At 32.6% G+C, this 23,342-nt stretch overlaps 1 protein-coding gene across 1 annotated transcript; it reads right to left on the bottom strand.

The window, feature by feature from the left end:
* LOC111699738 (PAN2-PAN3 deadenylation complex catalytic subunit PAN2) lies at nucleotides 1–22,250 on the bottom strand. The gene is made up of 27 exons (XM_023470470.1): nucleotides 21,944–22,250; nucleotides 21,469–21,558; nucleotides 20,132–20,278; nucleotides 19,823–19,899; nucleotides 18,605–18,689; nucleotides 17,974–18,064; nucleotides 17,429–17,504; nucleotides 16,567–16,725; nucleotides 16,010–16,193; nucleotides 14,482–14,535; nucleotides 13,611–13,716; nucleotides 12,518–12,601; nucleotides 12,090–12,177; nucleotides 11,577–11,656; nucleotides 10,411–10,481; nucleotides 9,987–10,184; nucleotides 8,299–8,407; nucleotides 7,602–7,927; nucleotides 7,209–7,448; nucleotides 6,576–6,822; nucleotides 5,846–5,969; nucleotides 5,455–5,518; nucleotides 5,064–5,180; nucleotides 3,898–4,005; nucleotides 1,023–1,447; nucleotides 590–685; nucleotides 1–121 (listed from the first exon to the last, which is right to left on the bottom strand). The coding sequence occupies exons 1-27, from the start codon at nucleotides 22,001–22,003 to the stop codon at nucleotides 13–15; spliced, it is 3,615 nt and encodes a 1,204-aa protein (XP_023326238.1). The 5' UTR covers nucleotides 22,004–22,250; the 3' UTR covers nucleotides 1–12.
* Between the last annotated feature and the right edge of the window lie 1,092 nt (nucleotides 22,251–23,342).

The raw sequence follows: 23,342 nt of genomic DNA, 5'->3' as shown, positions 1-23,342 counted from the left end.
TTGGAACTGCTGTCAAGGGTCTGGAACCTTCCAGTTCAACTCCTTCCCAACCTCGTACATCCTGGTGAGGTTCTCCATCACCTTGTTCTCTCTCTTCATCTCGAGAAACTTCTTGTACAACCTGAAACAGTATATATATGGTCACACGTTTTATTTTATGAGAAATCTACCAATTCTAGAGGGCCGGGAAACCCGGCCAATTTCTTGTACACAAAATTACCAATTCTAGGTGGGGATATCTGTCGATTTATGGAGAAAACTTGGTGGAAAATAAACCGGTTCTGGAGGGAAAGCTGAAAAAATGTTTGTGTCCGAGTTCCATTGCTTAATTTGGTTGAACATTTCTTTATGATTAATTGATTTTTTTAACAATTCAGAATTGTCAAATTTTATTTTTTATTTTTTTTTCTCGCTTTTTTATGTTAGAACTTGAACACATTTTTTAAAATTTTTATCATTCATAAACCTTACCTGTGGTCACGTGATGTCCCACAAAAAGTTTGGGCCCGATCGGTTCAGCCGTTTTGACGTTTATTGGATACCAACAGACAGACAGACAGACAAGCCAAATTTATATATAGAAGATAACCTGAGAGATGTGACGGCGTCCTCTATAGAATCATGAGTAGCTCCCTGTATAGTTGCTTTCAGAAAATACCACGCCAAGAACTTCAGTGAGACATATCTAACAAACATGATATAGGTGAATGCAAATTTAAGAAGTTATCGATAATTTGAAAATGAAAAAATGCAAATTGAGAGGCTATAAAGTACCATGACATCTATTAAATCAATAACATTAAACAAATTTTCAATCAATCTGAATCATAAAATATATGCAGAATTAGTGCCTAGATGGTAATGTTGTCAGCTAAGAACTTGACCCTTGACCAGGAATATTGACAGTTTTATACAATTTTCCTTCTCAAAGACGATAAATATGCATATGGGAAGGCTAATCCTTCAAGTGGACAATCAAATTTGATACCCCTGGCTAAACAGCTCCCTCTCCTCCTTCCAACCTGTTATGTGGAAGATGATAAAGGTAGAGAGTATCAATGATCTGATCACTGGATACAACCAGATTTATCACACGGAAATCATTCTTTAATCCATGTCCAACAAACATGGCGCCTGTATCCACCAGGAACCTTAATTTCTGATAGGTAGACTTCAACGTGGTCAAATGTTTTGAGCTGAAGTTAGCGTCGAGATCTCCGGGTTTAATTCCAGAGAATTTAGTTAAATAATCCACAACTTGTTCCTGAGTTGAGATATAATCGTCTATGAACGGAACACCTTCAAGGCGTCCCTGACCGCGCACGCACGTGATTCGCGCAACAGACATGTGCGCGGCTTTTACTGTGCTGACTTTACCGTCACTGCGCAGCTCGGCCTCCTCTTGGTTCAGAGTTACGAACTCGGCGTCGATAGCGATTAAATCACCCTGAAATATAAAAAATTCAACATTTTACCAAAAATCTAATTAAGACACGACTTCAATCTTCTTTGCATTTAGTTCGTAAAGGTTCAAAATTATAAATTAGATAAAGCTTCTTTGCCAAATTCTCAGTTTGGAATCTGCACAATAAACACCTACTACGTCTTAACACAAAGATACGTATAATGTATAAATAATTTTGCCAATACAGCATTATTTCCATTTCATTCCATTTTTTCTAATTTCAGACGAGAAGCCTTTTTCAATTCTTCTATTTAAAAAGTCTTTAAGTATGCATTTAAAACGCTTCTATGCCAAATTCTAGATATCAGAATTGTTAAAAACATGATTTGTTTTTGTTCAATAAAAGTTTGAAAGAGAGATTTCCAGTTCCGGTAGAGAAAGTGTATCAATATGAAAAAAATGGCATTAGTAAAACAGGCGAGTTCGTCGAAAACAGATTTCATTTTAAAAAGATTTAACGCCCCCATGCAGCACCACCTCCCCCATTACAAACAAATGATTTTAATTTATAAACCTCTCCCCCACCCCACCCACCAAATAACCCATTTCCACTTATGATGAAAAGTAAGTATTTTTATTTGACTGTGTGATTATGCAATGTAAGTATCTTCTATTTGACTATGTGCTTCTAAAAAAAAGAAAGTATTTTTCATTTGACCGTGTGATTATTAAATGTAAATATTTTAATTTGACTGTGTGATGCAATGTAAGTATCCTCTATTTAACTGTGTGCTCCTAAAAAAAAGAAAGTAATTTTTAATTTGACTGTGTGATTATGAAATGTAAATATTTTTAATTTGACTGTGTGATTATGAAATGTAAGTATTTTTAATTTGACTGTGTGATTATGAAATGTAAGTATTTTTAATTTGACTGTGTGATTATAAGATGTAAGTATTTTTAATCTGACTGTGTGATAATGAGATGTTAATTTGACTGTGTGATTATGAAATGTAAGTATTTTTAATTTGACTGTTTGATTATGAAATGCAAATATTTTTTAATTTACTGTGTGATTATGAAAAGTAAGTATTTTCTATTTGACTGTATGATTCTAAAAAAAGAGTATTTTTATTTGACCGTGTGATTATGAAAAGTAAGTATTTTTTATTTGACCGTGTGATTATGAAAAGTAAGTATTTTTTATTTGACTGTGTGATTATGAAATGTAAGTATTTTCTATTTGACTGTGTGATTATGAAAAGTAAGTATTTTTTATTTGACCGTGTGATTATGAAAAGTAAATATTTTTTTTTTGACTGTGATTATGAAAAGTAAGTATTTTTTATTTGACTGTGTGATAATGAAATGTAAGTATTTTCTATTTGACTGTGTGATTCTAAAAAAAGAGAGTANTATTTTTAATTTGACTGTGTGATTATGAAAAGTAAGTATTTTTAATTTGACTGTGTGATTATGAAATTTAAGTATTTTTAATTTGACTGTGTGATTCTGAAACGCATATTTAGGTTTATACTTAACGTATTCCACTAGACAGAAGAAAAAGGTCCAATCTAAGCAATAATACTCGTACGACTTTGCGACGTCGTAGCTCCTCTATTTATGATTTTACGTAAAAGTAAGAGAGAAGCAAACTTGTTTAGTTAAATAATATAAATTAATTTTGTTTGTTCTTCTCAATAACTCTTAGATAAGATGAGTTATTATATGGCTATTTGATTAAATTACATAAATTCAAAACTTTTTTGTTCTCCTCAATAACTCTTAGTTTTGATCGATGTAAGATTTCTGTCTAACCGCGCAAGTAAGGAAAAGCAACTTATTTTGTTGCAATATAGAGATTATTTTTCTCATGCATTGATTAATAACAATACAGATAGAACATCAGATGTCGTTTTTTCAAGATTTAGGGGTTTTTAGTTCACAATAACCCTGAGGCAGTAGCCCAAAGGAGTTACGCGCATGCCGCGTTGAGCTACAAGACAGAGAACCTGTTCTATGCGGCATGTATATATTTCCTTGGGCTTCTGTCTTAGGGTTATTGTGAACGAAAAACCCCTAAATATCGAAAAGACGACATTTAGTGTTCAATCTGTATTGTTATTCATTTATGGTTCTTCTCAATAGCTCTTTTATGATTAAAATAAAGATTGAAAAAATGCAGCTTTGCTTAAAGTGTGATGTAAGATTATGTTCCTTGTAGGTTAAGCTCTGCAGTTGAGGGGTTAATGTCTGTGCTGTGAAGCAAAGAACACAGGGTATTTTCCACTTCAGATTAAACCAAACTGCCTCCTAATAAAATATAAAATAATCTAATAAATGTTATAAAATTATAATTAGTCCCTAAAATCATAATTTTGAGCTATAAACGATGTGGGACACCCTGTACTTGGGTAAAAAATCCAACTCGTAATACGGGACATAATATCGAATCAAACAAATTAATAAAAACTAGTTTTAAAATATTTAACCTTTTTAGGCATGTCCTCCATTCCTAACGGGGTGAAGGTGATGCGCTTCCCGCCGGCCTTCTGCAACAAGCTCTTGTCCTCGCTGAAAACGTCCACGGTGATCGGGTTCTAGAAGCACCTCCATTATCTCACACAAGATAAACAAAAATAGAAAAAATGTGCACATGTACATCAGTTCGTAGATCGAGCAATGATGTTTGTTTGATCTGAGTAGAGTTTGTTCATGAACGCCGTGAAAAACACTTATTTCTTCCATTTTAAACATTTTTAGATATTCTTTATCATTGTTAATATGCATAAATAACGATCAAAATTTTCAACATTATCTTTTGTTAGCAAATTAAATGTAACTGAAATGAATATTGATTAGTGAATACAGTGCAAAAATGGACAGCATACTGGCAAAACTAATGCTAAGATTTACCGAATTTTTTAAAACACATAAAGAACTCTCAAATTTTTCTTTTATCGCTCAATATTATGCTCCATTCAGAAGTTAGGAAACTTTAATTATCTTTCAGGTTTTGGTTGATATTTTGCTTCTTAGACCCGGATCCAGAACGTCAAAATGTTGCGGATCTAACGCTATAATCACTGGACAGTGGAAAAACTAAAAACATAAATGTTTGAAATTTTATAGCAATGGTTGTCCGATTAAACCCTCAATTGATTCATAAATTATCTTCTGAATAAATAATTTTACATTAACTGATTATTTAACAATTCATCAATTTGTTGATTGGTTGAATTAGTTGTTTTGTATATTGATAAATTGACAGGTTGTTTTATTAATTTGATGGATTAATGTACTGTTTGATTTGATAGATTGATGAGCGAATAACCTGGAGGCATGAAACAAAGGTTGAAGTATCCACATTGAATGATTGAATTATTTTAAGACGGATTGATTGATTTTTTTCAAGGTGGATGGACTGATTGATTTATTTTATGATGAATGGATTGATTGATTTATTTTAAGATGGATGGATTTATTTATTTTTTAAGATAGATGGATTGACTAATTAGTTTAAGATGGATGGATTGATTTATTTATATTAAAATGGATGGATTTATTTATTTATCTTAAGATGGATAAATTGATTGATTTACTTTAAGACGGATTCATTGATTAATTCATTTTAAGACGGACATGGATTAATAGATTATACCTTGACACATGATACTAGGTTGGTTGTATCCGGATTAACCGGATCTACAATACAGCAGCAAACTGCGTAGAGTAGGTAGGTCTGAGACTGGATATACTCTATACCAGGTTTACTCTACTCAAACATCAAATATATTACATTTTATTTAATNCTGCTTCATCCCCATCAATTGAGCCACGGGGGAGTCGTCCACAGGTCCGTCGTCTGTCTTCTGTGGACTAGAGAGGACTTCAGCCATAGCCTAGGTAGAAAACCTTTAAAACTCCAGTATCTATACCCTGGTAAGCATTAAGATGAATATAAACAATTATATATCAATTATCACTAAAATCCATCGCAATTTTTCAACATGAAAAAAAGTAATAATTAAAATATATTTCAAAAGTTCCTGTGAGGTGTGAACTGACCCATCTGAAGCTAAGTGAAGGGTCAACTCGAATGGAACCCAAGACCTTAACAAGCATAATGTTAATTAAGATTGAAATCAATCCTCTTCATAAGTTATCACTCCTCAATAAATAATTTGGATTAAATTCCTATTTCGATTTGATTAACTAGTGATTTTTTTAATAGTTAATATGAAACTTAAGATAAAATTGTAAATTTTTTGGACAAAAAAATTTGTTTATTTTTTATTTTTGGATAAAATTATAAAACTTTGAATAAAATTATGAAGATTCGGACAGCCTTTATGTAAATTATGGATCAAAAGATGAAATAAAGAATGAATTCATATTATTATTAAAGTTAAGGATTGAATGATGATTTTAATGAAGTACTTGTCTATCTTTGCCAACTGATCTCCAACATCTAGAGCTGGATCCTTCAAGAGCTCCTGACCGGCGTGCCAGAACTTACAATCTGATCGGCTACAGCTGCCCGCGTACCGACAAGCTTTCTGCCCTGAATTTACGTACAATGTACAACTCTAGTTTACTTGATTGGTCAATAGATTAGCTACTGTAAAAAGGGTAGTAAGTAAGTAAGTAATTATTTATTTATGAAAAAGAACAAAAACATACAAAAGTAAGTGTTTCAGGAGAAAATATTTAAAAAACTCCAAAAATAAAGGTTGTGGGAATATTTCCCCCCAATTATAAAAAATTATAAAAATAGAAATCAAAGGAAAAAGAAAGGAAAAGGAAAGTTAAAAACCTACGAGACCTCAGCCTCTTTTATATTCATTTCAAAGAAAGCTGCTTCAAAAAAATATAATGTTTGCCAGTCCCCAAGTCCAGAAGGTCATAAATGGCATGATAAATACTTCTTGAAGTTTCACTCGACAAATCTTTCAATAACTGACTTATATAATTACTTTTCAATGAAACCACTATTCAAAAACCAACATTAGGCTTAGTATGGCAAACTAGATTTCAAGTTTTAGAAATAATTAATTACCCTTTTATTTTTTTTTAGACGCTTGAGAAGACAAATAAGCAAATTTGGCAGTAAACATCAAACAATGAATTAAATTTTTTAGCTCTTTATTTCAACAATGTGATCTCTTACCATGAGGAGGAGCAACCTGTTTAACTGTGTTTGACCTCTTCTCAGACCTCGCAGTTCCAGCCTCCGATTTCGGAGGTCCGACCTCGGAATCCTCCAGGATAAGATGCATCTGGGTGTTCCAGAAGGAAATATCGGAGGGATTATCCATCCCAGCGTTGAGGGAGAGGGTCTGCGGGAGGCAGGTGAGACGTCTAGACTGGGTGGTGGGTTGATACTTCTTACACTTCTCACACCAAGCCGGGGTGACCTATACATGTACACATTTTAGTGCCATCAAATCTATAACATGTGATGATACGTTTACATAGAGCTCATTCCATTTCATTATTTAAAAAGAAGCCTTTGGAGCATTTTTTTTATTTTCAAAATTTTCAAAACCCAGTTATAGAAACGGAAAAATCTGGGAAATTGTTAGTAATATTTATTTTTTAACAAGGGATTAATAAAATTCAACGAGACCTTTCATTCATTTTATATCAATCAATCAAAATTCATTAGAACAATCAATCAATCAAACAATTAACGTATTTTTTTTAGCAATTGATCATTAGTTGAATGATTGGGTTTCGCATCGAGAGTACTTTGGGGCATTTTCAGACATCCCCACTCCTTTAGAATTCTAGACTAAATAACCTGCTCCGGGCAGAGACTAGAACAGAGTATCTCTCCGAATGAAATCTTCTGTTTGAGGGTACTCTGCTCTGGATAGACCAGGTTACACAGTAGAAGAAGATTATCAGTGATCGTCTTTGTGTGACATTTGGAGCAACGTGTAATCTTATCCTGCTTCATCCCCATCAATTGAGCCACGGGGGAGTCGTCCACAGGTCCGTCGTCTGTCTTCTGTGGACTAGAGAGGACTTCAGCCATAGCCTAGGTAGAAAACCTTTAAAACTTGATTAGATGTTAATAAATTGCATAAATTCAAACTTCATACATTTGTTTCAAAAGTTTTTTTTAGAAATTTATTTGTTAAGAAACCAACCTAAACTGTTCTTTTTTACACTTGACATTTTTTAGTAATACCTTGGATATAGATTCAATCTCCGCAAGTGAAGCTGGATCTGGAGTTTTCTTGGCGGGACTTGACCTGGACCAATCCATAGCTGTTGCCGCCAACTGACCGGCCGCCGACCTGGTAGGCGGAGGGGTGGAGCTGCGCCGTGAGGAGGCGTCTGTACACTGTTGGTGGATTTGTTGGAGAATAAACCGGTTCCAGGACTGAATAATGCGCGGCACAGAGGTACGCGAGATGGAATTGGCCTCGGAAAAAATGAGGCCGAGGGCGGAGGCTTCAGGGATGGTTCTGAATGAGCGGAGAAAATTGGCAGGCTGACAAGGCATACCCTGGCCTACATTGAATTATTAGTTTTAAATGAAGATATATTCCCCTGATTCGGATAAACTGAATTTATTATGGAATATTCAAAATCAAAAATTATATCTTCAAGTCATTTCAAAAATTATGTGCGGAAATGTTTTCAAAAATACCAAGAAGACCTGAAAATGAACAACAAAATGTTAAATTTTACAAGTTTCAAAGAGGAATAATCCTTCTTAATTTTTAAATTAACTCCAAATGTTCATTTATTGTATAAATATATTTGAAATGAATAACATATTTTGGTACTATTATTATTATTATTGAAACTTAAAACCCGTCAATGAAATTGAAAACCATACAAAAAATTTGTTAAAAAATAAAAATCCAGTTAGGACCAACCTGTATCCAACATGTGAAAAAGATAAGACAATTCGCAGGCTAAACAAGACTCCCTGGAGCAGAAGTGATTCAGGATTATCAACCGGAGCTTCTCAGTGAAATATAGGACCTAGATTAAACACAGGATTATCAACCGGAGATTCTCAGTAAAATATAGGAACTAGAGTAGACAAAAGAATATCAACTGGAGCTTCTCAGTGAAATATAGGACCTAGAGCAAGCAGATGATTTTCAACCAGAGCTGTTCAGTGAAATATAGGACCTAGAGCAAGCAGATGATTTTCAACCAGAGCTGTTCAGTGAAATATAGGACCTAGAGCAAGCAGATGATTTTCAACAAGAGCTGTTCAGTGATATATAGGACCTAGAGCAAGCAGATGATTTTCAACCAGAGCTGCTCAGTGAAATAAAGGACCCAGAGTAAAAACAGGATTATCAACCGGAGCTGCTCAGTTAAATACAGGACCTAGAGTAAACACAAGAATATCAACTAGAGCTTCTCAGTGAAATACGGGATCTAGAGTAAACACAAGAATATCCAGCAGGAGCTTCTCTGTGAAATACAGGACCCAGAGTAAACACAGGATTATTAACCGGAGCTTCTCTGTGAAATTCAGGACCCTGAGTAAACACAGGATTATCAACAGGAGCTTCTCAGTTAAATACAGGACCTAGAGTAAACACAGGATTATTAACCAGAGCTGCACAGTTAAATACAGGACCTAGAGTAAACACGGGATTATCAACCAGAGTTGCACAGTTAAGTACGGGACCTAGAGTAAACACAGGATTATTAACCGGAGCTTCTCAGTTAAATACAGGACCTAGAGTAAACACAGGATTATTAACCGGAGCTTCTCAGTTAAATACCGGACCTAGAGTAAACACAGGATTATTAACCGGAGCTTCTCAGTTAAATACAGGACCTAGAGTAAACACAGGATTATCAACCAGAGCTTCTCAGTTAAATACAGGACCTAGAGTAAACACAGGATTATCAACCAGAGCTGCTCAGTTAAATACAGGACCTAGAGTAAACACGGGATTATCAACCAGAGCTGCTCAGTTAAATACAGGACCGAGTAAACACAGGATTATCAACCAGAGCTGCTAAGTTAAATACAGGACCTAGAGTAAACACAGGATTATCAACCAGAGCTGAACAGTTAAATACAGGACCTAGAGTAAACACGGGATTATCAACCAGAGCTGCTCAGTTAAATACAGGACCTAGAGTAAACACAGGATTATCAACCAGAGCTTCTCATTTAAATACAGGACCTAGAGTAAACACAGGATTATCAACCAGAGCTGCTCAATTAAATACAGGACTAGAGTCAACACAGGATTTTCAAGTGAAAATTAGAACCCGTAGCAATATATTCTGATTCTTCACAAACTCACTGATACTATTTTAAAATAGTAAATCTCTCAGTGAATCTAGTTGGGAGTATTTAAGTTGCTAAAACCTTATTTAACTTTGGTAACATTTCTTTTAAAAAAATCTTTTAGATATGCAATCGCTAGAGAAGAGACACAACGATATGCTGGAGACATAGTTTGAGTAAAAATAATGAAAGAAATAGTTAATTAGTGAATCTATTGACTACGCAGATATTCTCAATACACCACTTACTGGGGTCAACGATTAATTCACAAATTAACAATAAAAAAAACCAAATCTGAACCTGAAGCATGGCGTTACAGTAGGAGTTCGGCAGAGATGCCTCCAGACCGCAGAAACTGGTTTTATTGAAATTATCGAAATCAAAATCGTCCACTCCCATCTTGCCAAGCTTGATGTCGTTCTTCTTGTACCGCTTAGGGACGGACGATTTGTACGCAGCATTCTCCTCGTGGGATTGATTCAGGTCCTGGTTGTTCTCCTGTAAAAACACGATTAGTGACCACATGTCCTGTTCCTGTATATATAATGGAGACCAGGAGACATTCAGTTGATAATGGAGCAAAGCTTCTAACAAGAGGGTATAAAATATAAATGTTTCTTATCCTGAATTTACTTCACAGAAATATTAAATATTTAATACTTTAAAAATTAGTTTAAAAGTTTGGAATATATTAAAAACAAATAATTAGAAAGGTAAAATTCACCTTATCGGAAGTTTTCTTGAGATTGTACTGAATAACATTTCTCTTTTTGTTTCCCAGGTTGGGAGCATATCCTACAGTCAAGGTTTTCAGTATCCATACTTGATAGAGTTACAAGGAACCCATATAACTGTGGAAGATGAAGACAAAAATCAAGTAATCTTATATTTAATTGAAAGTTGTTATAATGCAAGTAGTTCAACTTACTGATTGAACGGGTCTGTATTCAATATTCACTAAACAATTTCTGTGTTCTATGTAATATAAATTTTTTTAGCCTGAGTCTGAAAGTCATCTCTATATTCCATAAGCTAACGGGAGAAATACAAATGTCTTGTATATGCTCACCTCAAACTCAGATTTTTTGGCTAAAAATGAACCGAGATCTAAGATTTGTTGAAAATAGTTTGAAATTAAAAATGAAACAAAAAATATCTACGCTGGAAACAGTTAAAAATAGCAAAATAAAAGTTCCAGGGCAAACACAAATTTGCAGAAATTCTAAATCCCGAAATATCTTTAAGGTTAGAATTTTTACATTTTCTAGATATTAAAATATATGAACATTACGTTTTATCATGGTTCAAGAATAATTTATAAACAATGTATATATTGTGTAAGGATTTTTCTATACACTATTGTTCTCTCTATCTTATGCCTTATTGGCGATAAGACAAAATAAAAAAGGTATCAACTAGTACTTCAGAGGCACTTTGTTTATGTACAAACCGTATAGTCAATAGACAACGTAAGAGTCAAAGAGTAAATGGTAAATACTCAAAGCATTAACTTAACTAAAAGAAAACAGAGCTGGGAACTTTAGAATGGGATACCTTTAATTCCGACTACTTAATCCGAATATCCAATGTGGACACTTTTAATTTCATGCTTAATCCACTCTTTTTTAGGATATAGTACAGAAAAATAAAAAAACAGGTTTTCATAATTAGCGAGTCCCTACCGTTTCTGTTATATAAATCTTAAATGGCGCGCAAAATTTCAAATTTTCCGGCTTCTCTGGTTGAATTTTATACACTTTTCAGGATACAAGTACAAGATTAGGTTAGTCTTGAGATTAAGAAAAAGGGAAGATCACGCATTGATCTCGATATCCACCATTCTAAAGTTTTCAGCTCAGAACACATTAAAACACGATTTTGAAACCTTTCCTATTGATCCAACTTTTTTCATTGTTCTGAGTATTTCCTCCTCTATCAAGGGAACTGCTCTAAAGGTAGGTCGGGCAAACCTTAATAAATTAGAAATTTAAAAATGCAACATCAAAAAAATTCTATTTGATTTTATGTCAGGTAATTTGGTGTTAAAAATTAAGGATACTTGTTTTTGTTATTCAACCATTTTGATTGAATCCCCCACTAATCTAAAATTTATTTATGCAGGTTCACAAAGAAATTTACTCCTGGAATTTTTCAAAAATTTCCATTGGGCGGCAAAAACCGTTATTTTTGAAAAAGATCGGAAGTAAAATAGAACTAACTAACATGTTTTAAAATAATGGAAGCATGAAAAATACCGTTAAATGATTCGTTAAGTTCCTTGCTAAGAACGGACGGCTACTTGAAAGTGGTTAACAGTTGGCTCTTCTAAACTAAATGTTAACGAAAGGCTTTAAAAAAGTCTGAACGCGCCCAGTCCTAAATTTTATATGGGACACCCTATACCTCTCCGGCCAATTATCGCTGGCATACGTAGTTTGATCAGGCGGAAGATGAGGTAGAGGAATAGAACTATAGATGGCGTTGATATCATCTACTCGCAAGCAAGGATGGGCGTCGTTTTTAAATATTTAAATAATACTAACTGAAAAAAAAATCGAAATTTTAAGAAGAAAAGAGATTTTTAAAGATAAAAATCAATTTTTTTTGCCTTTGTTACCCCCAGGGTATCCAATGGCTCCCGTTTGGCCAGGTATAGCTAACATATATAAATATATACATACATACAAATATATATGTATAAGAGCGAAGAGCTTAATAATATCGAAAACACAATTTTGTAATGTGTTCCTACATCTCAGATTCTTATGAAGTCTCTCTGAAATAAAAACTCCAAGAATGTTTACAAAAAAAACACAAAAAGACACACATTCCTATTCGCATGGAAGGGTAGACGGGCAGGGGCTGGGGGAACTCAGTCTCACGGGGGTACAGGGTAAACGTAGGCTCAGTCACTCCTGGTAAAAATTAGGAAGTTTATTTCCAGAAATAAATTTAAGTGCAAAAAAGGGCGGTCTCAATGGTTTCAGAACTTACTCGTTCATCGTATAGTGAAAAACTAATAGAACTCAATTTACAATCCCTTGAAAATCGAAGACTCCGCTATGATTTAATTGAAACCTATAAAATTATACATGGTGTTAATAATGTTGATAAATGTACTTGGTTTTCAATGTTAGCAGATACATCCAATAGAATTACAAGAATGTCAGAAAATCCTCTTTCACTTAGTGCCAAATTTTGTAGAACCGATATTCGTAGACATTTTTTTAGCCAAAGAGTTGTTTCTCCATGGAATGATTTACCCTGTGATATAAAAACTGCACCAAAACGTTAAATACTTTTAAATCCAGATATGATAAATATGTAAAAAAAAATCTAATCTAGTTTATTTTGTTGGGACAAAAGAGCCAAAAAAAAGATTATTTTAAAAGAAAACAGAAAGGCCAAAAAAGAAAAAAAAATAATCTAAGAATTTTTTTTTAAAAAAACATGTCGAAAAATAAAAAAAAAGAAAAAATGTCAAGGAAGAGAAAAAATAAAAACTTTACCAAAAAAAAGAAATAAATGTCCCTTATTTTTAATCTTGATTCACTGGGTATTCGTAATTATTGAATATAATATACTCTGTATATTAAGGTGATATATGCAACCATATGAATATCATGACAACAATCAGAAATTTTCTTATATACTCCGCTAGGAGCCCTGACATGAACAAGTGAGGAGTGTCGAAAATAAAAATGCAATTTTAGCTTTAGTTTTCTAGGCTCCCATGTATGTAAAGAATCTTTAACGTGATCATTGATTGAAAAAAACAGGTGAATTTTTCTTGTCCATCAACATAGAAAGCCTCTAAGCGTGCAATTTGCTAAACAGGAACAATCATCACAATAAAAAGAAGGCTTAAAAAAAATTTATTTCTTTAAGGAAATCCCTCCGAAAAAGTAAAAAACTTGGAATTACCTGAAGCTGAATAAAGCGAAATGCCACTGTGCTCGTCCCCAAAAGCCACGCAGTTGTTCGAAGGAGATATATCAAAACTTAGCGCCATACCTCCCCCAGTATCGAGCTAATTTTTTTAATAATTAAAATTACATTTCTTTTTATATCATTTACTTGTAAAGTACGCACATCTTTTAATTTTACTGAACTAAGTTAAATACTTGAATGTAATAATGCTTGAGATTTTAAATATTTATACTCAATATATTATCTATTTATGTCATTGTAATGGGTATAAAGGGGGGCGAAAAAGTTGTTGCCGGGATTAAAAATTTAAAATCACCGCACAAACTTTATCGCACGCATGATATGAATGTCAAAATAGACATTGGAGCATTCTGACCGGCGCGCTAGTAGCCAACCATTACATTGTGGGTCATCTTAGTACATTTTTTACATGTTGTGTGTCGATTTATAGGTAATTTGACAAGAGGAATTCATTTCTGAGGTCAAAATAAATATTCGAGCATTCTGACCGGCGCGCTATTTTGATTTTTTTCTAATCGGAAACAAACTAGAAAAATAAAATCACAGCAAAAACTTTTTCGCACGCATGATACCCATTTCAATAACATCTATAGTTTTATTCAAATTATTTAAAAGCAGGTCGATAAAGTAATTTAATCGCCCTGTTGTAGGGCGATAAAGTCACTAAATAACCCTACAACGGGAAATATTAGGTGTGATAAATTCCATCAAAATTGAATAAATAATTTACTGAACAGGGGAAAATAAAAGAGGAAAACGTATGAACTTTAAATTTGTTTAGATCAATGAAAATCATTGAACATATATAACCCAGCCTATGCTAAAAATAATAACCTATGCTAACCTGGAAAATATCTAAGCTTTCTGTTGTCATCTCAGCTGTATCAACCAACTGAACCTAATATATATAAAAAAAAATAATTATAGAACGAGAAAAATGTTATGAATGTAATAACAAAACAGAAACACATTGTAATTATTATTATTATTGAGATTTTATTTGGTCCCTTGCTAAAGGTATAGGGACACAATAAAATCTGAAAAGTCTTGAACCTCCTCGATAAATAGAAAATTTTTGTCCGAAACTTAACAACAATGCGAACCAAAATATTAGTGATATAAATAGTTATTTCCTGATAACCCATTCATTCTGAAGATAACAATATTTGTAGTCGCTCCTTATTCTAATCATAGTTACAGAAAATACCAACGCCCCCCCCCCAAAAAAAAACATAAACTGNGACTACAGTGCAATTTAATGAACTATAGGCTACAAACCTCTGGACAAATCAACATTGTAAGTTTATTTTCTCATTATATAAATAATTGAATAGTTAACCTGGAGAAAGTTTTATTTTAAAGGCTAAAATTTTATTATTGTCATGCATATAATTAACCCTGGACTGATTTATTGTGTTTTCAGTTCACGGTTGAGTCCTGTATAAACTGCCTACCTGAAATATATACATAAGATTTAATCAGTGCAAATAGAGGTGAGCCGAAGAAAAAGAGTTCATGCTCGCTCTTATGTTTGTAGTTATTACCTGGTCTCCTATAGGTAAAAATGAGCACAAGATCAGACTAAATAAAGTATCAAAACATATTTAAAATGCAGCTTATTGCTTGTAAATTTGAATTATGTGCAAATCAAATATGAAATTATCTATAAATTCTAAACGCTGCATCAATTATAATGCAATTCGTACAAGAAACTACATTGTGCTGTAATATGTTGTCTAGCTGTCCTTTTCTTGTTAGAATTTAACCCTGGGACAGTATGATTTTGTCTTCTTCAAAAATTACCAACGCAGCAAAAATTGTTCAATTAAATTTACAAAAAAAAACATTAGGACTTTTTTTATTTAAAAAAATGTGTCAGCTCAAGCAATTTTGAAAATCAACAATCACTAAGGGAGGGAGGTTGATTTTTCAATATTTTTAAAACATGGTGATATCGGTGTCTAAGTTGCGCCTCTAACCATTGAATATTGCCCAGTTTATGGGTTTTTTTTAAATTGTGAAAATTGGTTGATCTAGGATCAAAAAACTATTATGTTTGGACGATTCTGACAAATTTTCTGTGAAAAGTCCGTTTTTTATCTATAACTTAGTCAAATTTTGAACCAATTTTTACTATTTTAACATTTTTGAATTCACTGTTTGGTACTCATATCGACATATTTTGAAAATAAAAATATTTTTGCTTGCACTAATGATTTATTTTTTACAAAAACATGATGCACTGCATTAATTTGAAAGTGATAAAAAATTGGACATTTTTGTTTTGCTTTTTAATTATAGAAACTTTGAAGAAACGTGCTGAGAGGATCTGAACATTATTATCAAAATAGTGCGAAATTGTCCCATCCTTAGTTTGATGTAAGTACATGTGATTGTGTGTTCAATATAAATTTCAAACTTTCGAAGGGAAAGATATGAATTTTGTCGGAAAAAAAATAAAACCTGAAAGGAAAAGAGGGGATAATGGGACTATTGACTAACCTAAGCTGACAGGGTTCAACTACGCACTGAATAGGGTTTACACTCCGCATGATCCTGGAGTCAGAAAACTGTACAAATATTTCTTAATTTTTTTTTAAACTGTAAAATCAAATTTATTGTGACTTTCGATCTAATTTCAGTTTCACCTCAATCTGAAGAGTGGCATGTCCGATTACCAACGGTACCCTCTAAACCTTTGTCTATTCAAAGGTGACTGAGATATCCCATTTTTACACAACTTAAAATTTGTTATTAATAGATTTTTTAAGAGAAAAACGACGATATCTTTCTCATTGTGGTACAGATAAAAGGCACTAATGGTACTGCTGTGAATAGGAAATGCAACGTTTAAATCGGGGGGGTGGGGTGAATTGTAATTAAGTTAAAAGTTCCTTGAGTGAATGAAACAAATATTTGTTGTTATTCCCTGAGATCGTAGACCATGAGAAAGCGATCAATGGCCTGAAGATTGCCATGTCTCCTAGCGAATCCACAGCTCACGAGATGATGGCCATTCATGTCGAAGTCCGACAGGGTTCCACTGTGAGTGTCTAGTGAGTGGCAGACAGACAAGTTGTGTGGATCTCTACGAAAATTAGCTGATTTCATGCATCTGTAGAAGTATTTACTAGTAGTATTGTAAATCAGTTTGGATCGTTTTTTAGAAAAAATCAATAAAACTTCCAAGATATCAAAATTGTAATATGTTAGTTTGTTCTTATTAAACTTTGCAATATCTTTCATAAAAATTGGAGTAACGATCCAAAAGGATCGTTACAACATGATCGTTTTAGGATCGTTTTTTGCATATAATCTGCCATGGTCAAAATTTGAAATACTTAAAGAAAAGCAAAAATTTAGAATAAAAACTTAGAAAAATTACTTTGCCTTTAAATTATGCTAAAGTTTGAGCTTGAAAGAAAATATAGGAATATTTACTAGTGAGCGCTTTGATGTTTGAATAGCATGAGAGCGGAATAGATCGAAAATTGTTGTTTTGTGAACGGGTGAGTTTTCTTTTCTTTAAATTCTGTTACTATTTTTTGTATTTTATAAGTAACTCGGCAATTGTAATAGTTGTACATTTCATTTGGCATTTTTTAGATCAGTTCAGTGTTTAGAGGTTTATCAATTTAAATACGGATCCGCGGCTTCTAGATTCGGAAAATAGGTGTGCATTGATCCTGATTCTGCAAATGATTGGCGCGGATCCGGATCCTGAAACTTGGAAATGAATCCGGATTTTTACTAAATGCGGATCCAGATCCTAAATAATATAAATGTACAACCTGAGTGTAATTTTGCCTGTAGTTTCTCCACACCCAACATATCTTCCATTAAACCTCATTACAGCACAACTATCTCCTGAACAAGTAAAGGGACTGTTAACGACGTATTTTCAAGTTTATCTCCTGAACAAGTAAATAGACTGTTAAAGACGTATTTTCAAGTTTATCTCCTGAACAAGTAAAGAGACTGTTAAAGACGTATTTTCAAGTTTATCTCCTGAACAAGTAAAGAGATTGTTAAAGACGTATTTTCCGATTCACACCGATACCCTTGACATTTTTATCTGATCAAAAACTTGGCTGATATCGTCATCATTTTGACTTGAACATAATAATCTGATTTCAGAAAAAAAACATGGATCACTCATTCTTGACCAGACCAGATTTTCACTTTTAAAGGAAAAATGGGATGGGGGCTTCCCCCCCCCAGCGTATCCTGGTTTTCAAGTACCCCAGCAGGGATAGGGTTAAACAAGACTATTTGTTCGAATTTATGGATTTGCGAATTTAGAAAAATGTCAACCGCTGTAAACCTAGTTATTCACCTGAATCAATAATCTGAATCTCTTTAACCTTCTCTAGATCCAAGGATATAATCTTTTCTTGTATGCCTCCCATCAACAACTGATTAGGTCTCTAAAACAAAGTTTAAAGTAGACGAAATTGTATCCATATTTAACTGGTTTTAGTGAAATATATTTTTAAAATTATATTGGCGATTTTTTCAATTTTTTCAATAGTTTTAGTTAAATTTAATTTAAAAATTCAAATTCATATGAACCTTTTATCCTAGTTAAGCTAAAAAAGCATTCAGAATCGTTCGTAATTGACCTAAAAGCCAACAATTTTAGTGGCCGTAACTCGAATAAAAAAAAACCATAACATTGGCTAAACAAAATTCAATAAAGACGCAGAAAAAAATTAAAGAATTTTCATCAAAGTCGATATAATGGATCCAGGGTGTATATTTTTAAGAAGTACANAATTTAATTCATCTTTTATCATACTTTACTCGAAACACTATTTATTTTCACCTAATAATCATTTATGTTCCACAATTCAGCGAATAAACCCTAAATACAAAGGCTAATTTATGGCGAATGATTTTTCAGGGAAATAAATACTCCTGAATTGATTTGGAGGGGGGATCAATGCTGAAAGTGTGTAGGAGGGTACCTGGGGAATCTGTAGAAGGCACTGCATCTCCTGCATATTAACAGAGGAGTGGGTAAACACAGGAATACCACGCCGTAACTGACATCTAAGCGGTTAAAGTTTAATTTTTTAATACTGCTTCAATTGTTTGGAGTTTTATTTGTTGTTTTAAATGTTTTTTTTAAGATTTATGTTTGTCTTGTTGTTCTAATTCTTGTTTTTTTAAATTTATTTCTTTGCTAAATGATAATTATTATGCATTTATGTCTATTGATTATTTGTTTGTATGACTAACATTTACTTTTTTGTTTTACTTTGTTTATTTCTCAAATAATTTTTTTTCTTCATACCTATTCTAATTATTATCAACATTTCTTAACTGTTTTTTAGGTCATTAGTTTAATTTCATGTTAATAATTTCGGTTTCATGGTAAGTTCTGTTGCAAGTTTATTTGTTGAAAAAAAACCGGTTTTCATTGTATTTTTTTTTTAGGGGGGGGGGTTTTATTCGTTTTTATTTTGCCTTTTTAGCGGATTTCAATTTGAAAGAAGTTGAAACCTACTAAAATTCATACTAATTTATAATATGTAAGCAATAGTGAACTTAATAGTTATGATAAATAATAATATTGTTGTGATAATCTATTATCATAATAAATACTCTTCAAATACAATAATATCACCTCCCTTCTTCATAGGGGGAGGGAATACTGCATTTTTTTATCTTATATATGAAATTAGGACTACCTCTATTTTCTCACTTGTACTGAGAATAATCGGTAGATATTTATAAGTTTAAGTAGGAAGACCACTTTTAAATACCGAAAAACTTCGGATCACTCACACATTGTATGTATTGTATATCCTTTTTCTATCGCAACATATTTTGAAAGTTAGTGATGAAAAAAAATGTTTCAGTTTTACTGCTGTAAAATCCCTAAAAATCGATACAGTTGATGGTAGACCTTATTTTTTGAAGATTTTATCATTATAAAAGTGAAAAAGGGCAATAGTTAGAAAAATTCTAAAAGAAACCAATAAAACTCACTTGCAAGTTGCATGTGAGATTGTTAAAGTGGTTTTATTGTTGTTTTTTTGGGGTGGGTTTTTTGGGTTGGTTTTTTCATGCCAACTCTGGAATGAGGCTGTACTTTTGTTTTGAGTTTGAATGTTTATCCGTTTCATATAGCTGTCTGTTTTTAACAATTAAAAAATGATTTTTAAGGATAAGTGGTTTACCTCAAACTAGTTTGCGTTAGGGCTAGAATACCACGATCAAAAGCATGTAAGCTTCGCACACCTTCGGCTGCATTCACCTAAAATTAAAGAAGGTTTTAGTAAGAATCTATAAATATAAATAAAGTAGCAATCTCTGTTTGTCTGTCTGTCTTATTTAACAGTGAATAATAAATATTAAAGGCACCGGTCTGAAGGCGGATAGAAATAAATGTTAGTCAATCAATCAATCAATCAATCAATCAACAAACCAATCAATTAATTAATCAACCAACCATTCAATTAATCAATCAATGACGTAATGTCTCCTACCTGAAAGGAAGTGTACTTCTGCAGGTTAGGTCCGTAGTACGAGGTCACATGACCGGCCTGGTTTCCCATCCACAGCAGCTCTTCCACAGGGTCAAAGTGTAGGGCAGAGATACCACACCCACCATCCCCGACAACATGGTTGTACGCCTGAAACAATAGACTGAAGGCGTATTTTCAAGTGAAATTCCATTTAAAGAGGAAAAAGCTTGATTCACAACGCGGGTACCCTTAAACCTTAGTATGAGCAAAAATGATCAAATTAAAAAATATAAATTGATAACTTTTATACTGGATCTTTTAAAATGCGTCTCGTTGAAGGAAATTGAGAGAAATGATATCCTTTCATGACAAAAATACTAATATATCTTCCTCATTATGAAACTAAGGGCTAATCAGAAGTACCGTTGTGAATCTGGCTTGAAACGCATAAAATTAAAGGACACTAAAGCCTAGGTAGACTGTCCCTTTGAAGGCGTTAAACTGATAATTTTTTAATTAATGTTAACGAGAATAAATTTCGGAAAATAAAACTTAAGAAAAAGAAAACTATTACCAAACCATAAAATTAAAAGTTAAAATTAAAATAAAAAGCAAGAGAAAAATTAAAAACATATAAAAATTACAGCCAAATATATGGCGACGAAAAGACTTTTTGTTCAATTGACATTTTCTCTTGTGCTACGAAGTTGTTCTTGGACAAAAATTAATTATTTAGCCCGGACAAAATTTTTCTTGAAACTTTTAGGATTTTTTTTAACAAGTTCTATTCAGGGGTACATTTATATTAATAAATCAAAAAGAAAGTTGTTTTAATCCTTTTGGTACTTTTTATTTTAACCCAAAAATTTATTTAGTTTACATTCACCCCAAAATTTATTTTGTTTAACCCAAAAATTAATTTAGTTTAACCCAAACATTTATTTAGTTTAACTCAAAAATTTATTTAGTAATTAACCCAAAAATTCATTCAATATCCCCTAGGATAATTTTTTCCCCCAATTCTGATCCTACGGAATTAATGTCTCGCAGTAGATCTATATAATGTTTGATTGATATGAAAAACGTTCTCATATTTGTCTACATTGATTTCATTTTTTGAATTGGAAGTCCTAAATGTCTAAATAGCTTAATTTGGTTTGCGTTTTTTGTACACAAACTAACTTTATCATCAAATATCTTCAAGGGGGCGATGCTAAGGGAAGAAATGAATAGTTAGACATTAAAAGGCAAGTTTTATTCTAATTAGATATTTCTTTTTCAGGGGAAGGAAGGAGGGGGGGTTAATTCATAATGCAAGAATGGTGTACCGGAAAAAAAGGAAACAGGGGAGGGGGTACCTGAAATTCTCCATGATCCTCTGGATACGCTTCACTAAATTCCTCTGAGTAGGGATTGGGAAAACCAACCTCTCCGTAATCTCCATTTTCCTAAAACAAGAAATTTATCAAAATCAATAAAAAAAGGAACTGTGAACATTAATTCAATTTATAAAGTGGGATGGTCAAACCACATCGATATCGCTGTTTTTATAACTACAAGTGATTTTTCTCCTCTGTTTCTGCAGTAAAAATCTGCAAGTTACTTTTGAGAACCCGCAAACCAAATCAATATATTTTAAGAGAGAAAATATCGACAATTTAGGCGTTATTCAGAGTGTCCCGTATCATAATGGATTATTTCTTTAACGCCAAAATATGCATACTCGAAAAACTTGATATTTCCTGCAAGAAAATATTGTACATCAATGATAAATCCTTTTTTTTTCCTTAAATTATTATTTTTGATCTTAAAAATATTAATATTTTTTTTAACCTGAAATCCAAGAATCGATGAAGGGGTATATTGTCCGTCTAAATAAAGTCCCTCGTCCATTATCCCAACAGTCTTAAAACAAATCAAACTCCAATAAAGTTAACCATCTTTAATTTTCTATTGTGAGAGGTGGTGACTGGTGTTGGTGTACACAACAAACCGGTGACTTTGAGTTTTATAAACACACCGCTAGATGGGACTGAGATCGCAGTAAGTAATTTCTTTCAGGATTAAAGTTTGGACTCAATGAATTCATAAGAATGTTCCGAAGTTTGAACATAACAGTTCAAATGAACATCAAATAGTTTCAATGAAATAAAAGTTCATATGAACAAAAAAAATCAAAATAACAAAAATATAATTCAAATGAACAAAAACATAGTTCAAACGGACAAAATAATAGTTCAAATAAACAAAAAAAATATATGTTCAAATGAACAAAAAAATTGTTCAAATGAACTAAAATTTGTTAAAATGAACAAAAAATAGTCAAAATAAAATTGTGGAAAAACATCAAAGTTTTTTTTTTCTTTATCTTATAACTATTTTGTTTGTTCATTGTACAATTTTTTTATTTGAACTTGAACTATTTTTTGTTCATGAGCTTTTTTTATGTTGATTTGAATTGTTTTTTCTTCATTTGAACTATTTTTTTGTTCATTTGAACATATAATTTTTCGTCAATTTTCTACTATTTAAAGGTCTTAACCTTTATGTTTAAAAAGTTCAAAGGAACAAAAAAAAATAGTTCATGAGAATGCAACAAACTCGTTTGAACAATTAGATGTTTCAACTACTGCACGTGGTACCACGTGCAGTAGTTAATACGAACAATATAGTGCAAATGAACAATATTTTAAACGGGAGTAATTCAAGCAGGATAGCATCGTTAACAGCCTTGTAACCTTTAGAACTACATAATATATGTATTAAGTACAGAGCGTCCCATATCATATTAGATTATCTCCAATCTTTAACACCAACATAAACCATTAATACTCGAAAAACTTATCATTCACAAAATTGCCCTATCCTTTGCATTTCAAAATTATCTGAGATGCGAGTTATTTCGACATTAATATCTATGATCAAAGACGATATTCAAGTATAGTCTCTCAACTGTCATGTTTCATGGGACACCCTGTACGAGCCAAGCCAACTAAACGTCTGTGCCAATTGCTCCGAAAACATTGTGAGGGTTAAACCAGCGAATACAAAATAAATTCCCTCTTCTAATTTTTTCCCCTCCCCCCTAGAGGAAATCTACACCCCTGAAAAACAAATAAACTATTTGACCGTCAATTTTACGTAAGTCACTTTAGACCTGATTATTTTTCAACCCTTTTCTGCATCTTTTCTATAATTATTTGAAGATTCACATCTTTTAACATTCACTCTG

The sequence above is a fragment of the Eurytemora carolleeae genome, unplaced genomic scaffold (genome assembly GCF_000591075.1).
Source record: "Eurytemora carolleeae unplaced genomic scaffold, Eaff_2.0 scaffold262, whole genome shotgun sequence".
Lineage (NCBI taxonomy): Eukaryota > Metazoa > Arthropoda > Copepoda > Calanoida > Temoridae > Eurytemora > Eurytemora carolleeae.
Note: the sequence above shows the minus strand (reverse complement) of the source record. Positions and strands in the feature narration are given on the sequence as shown.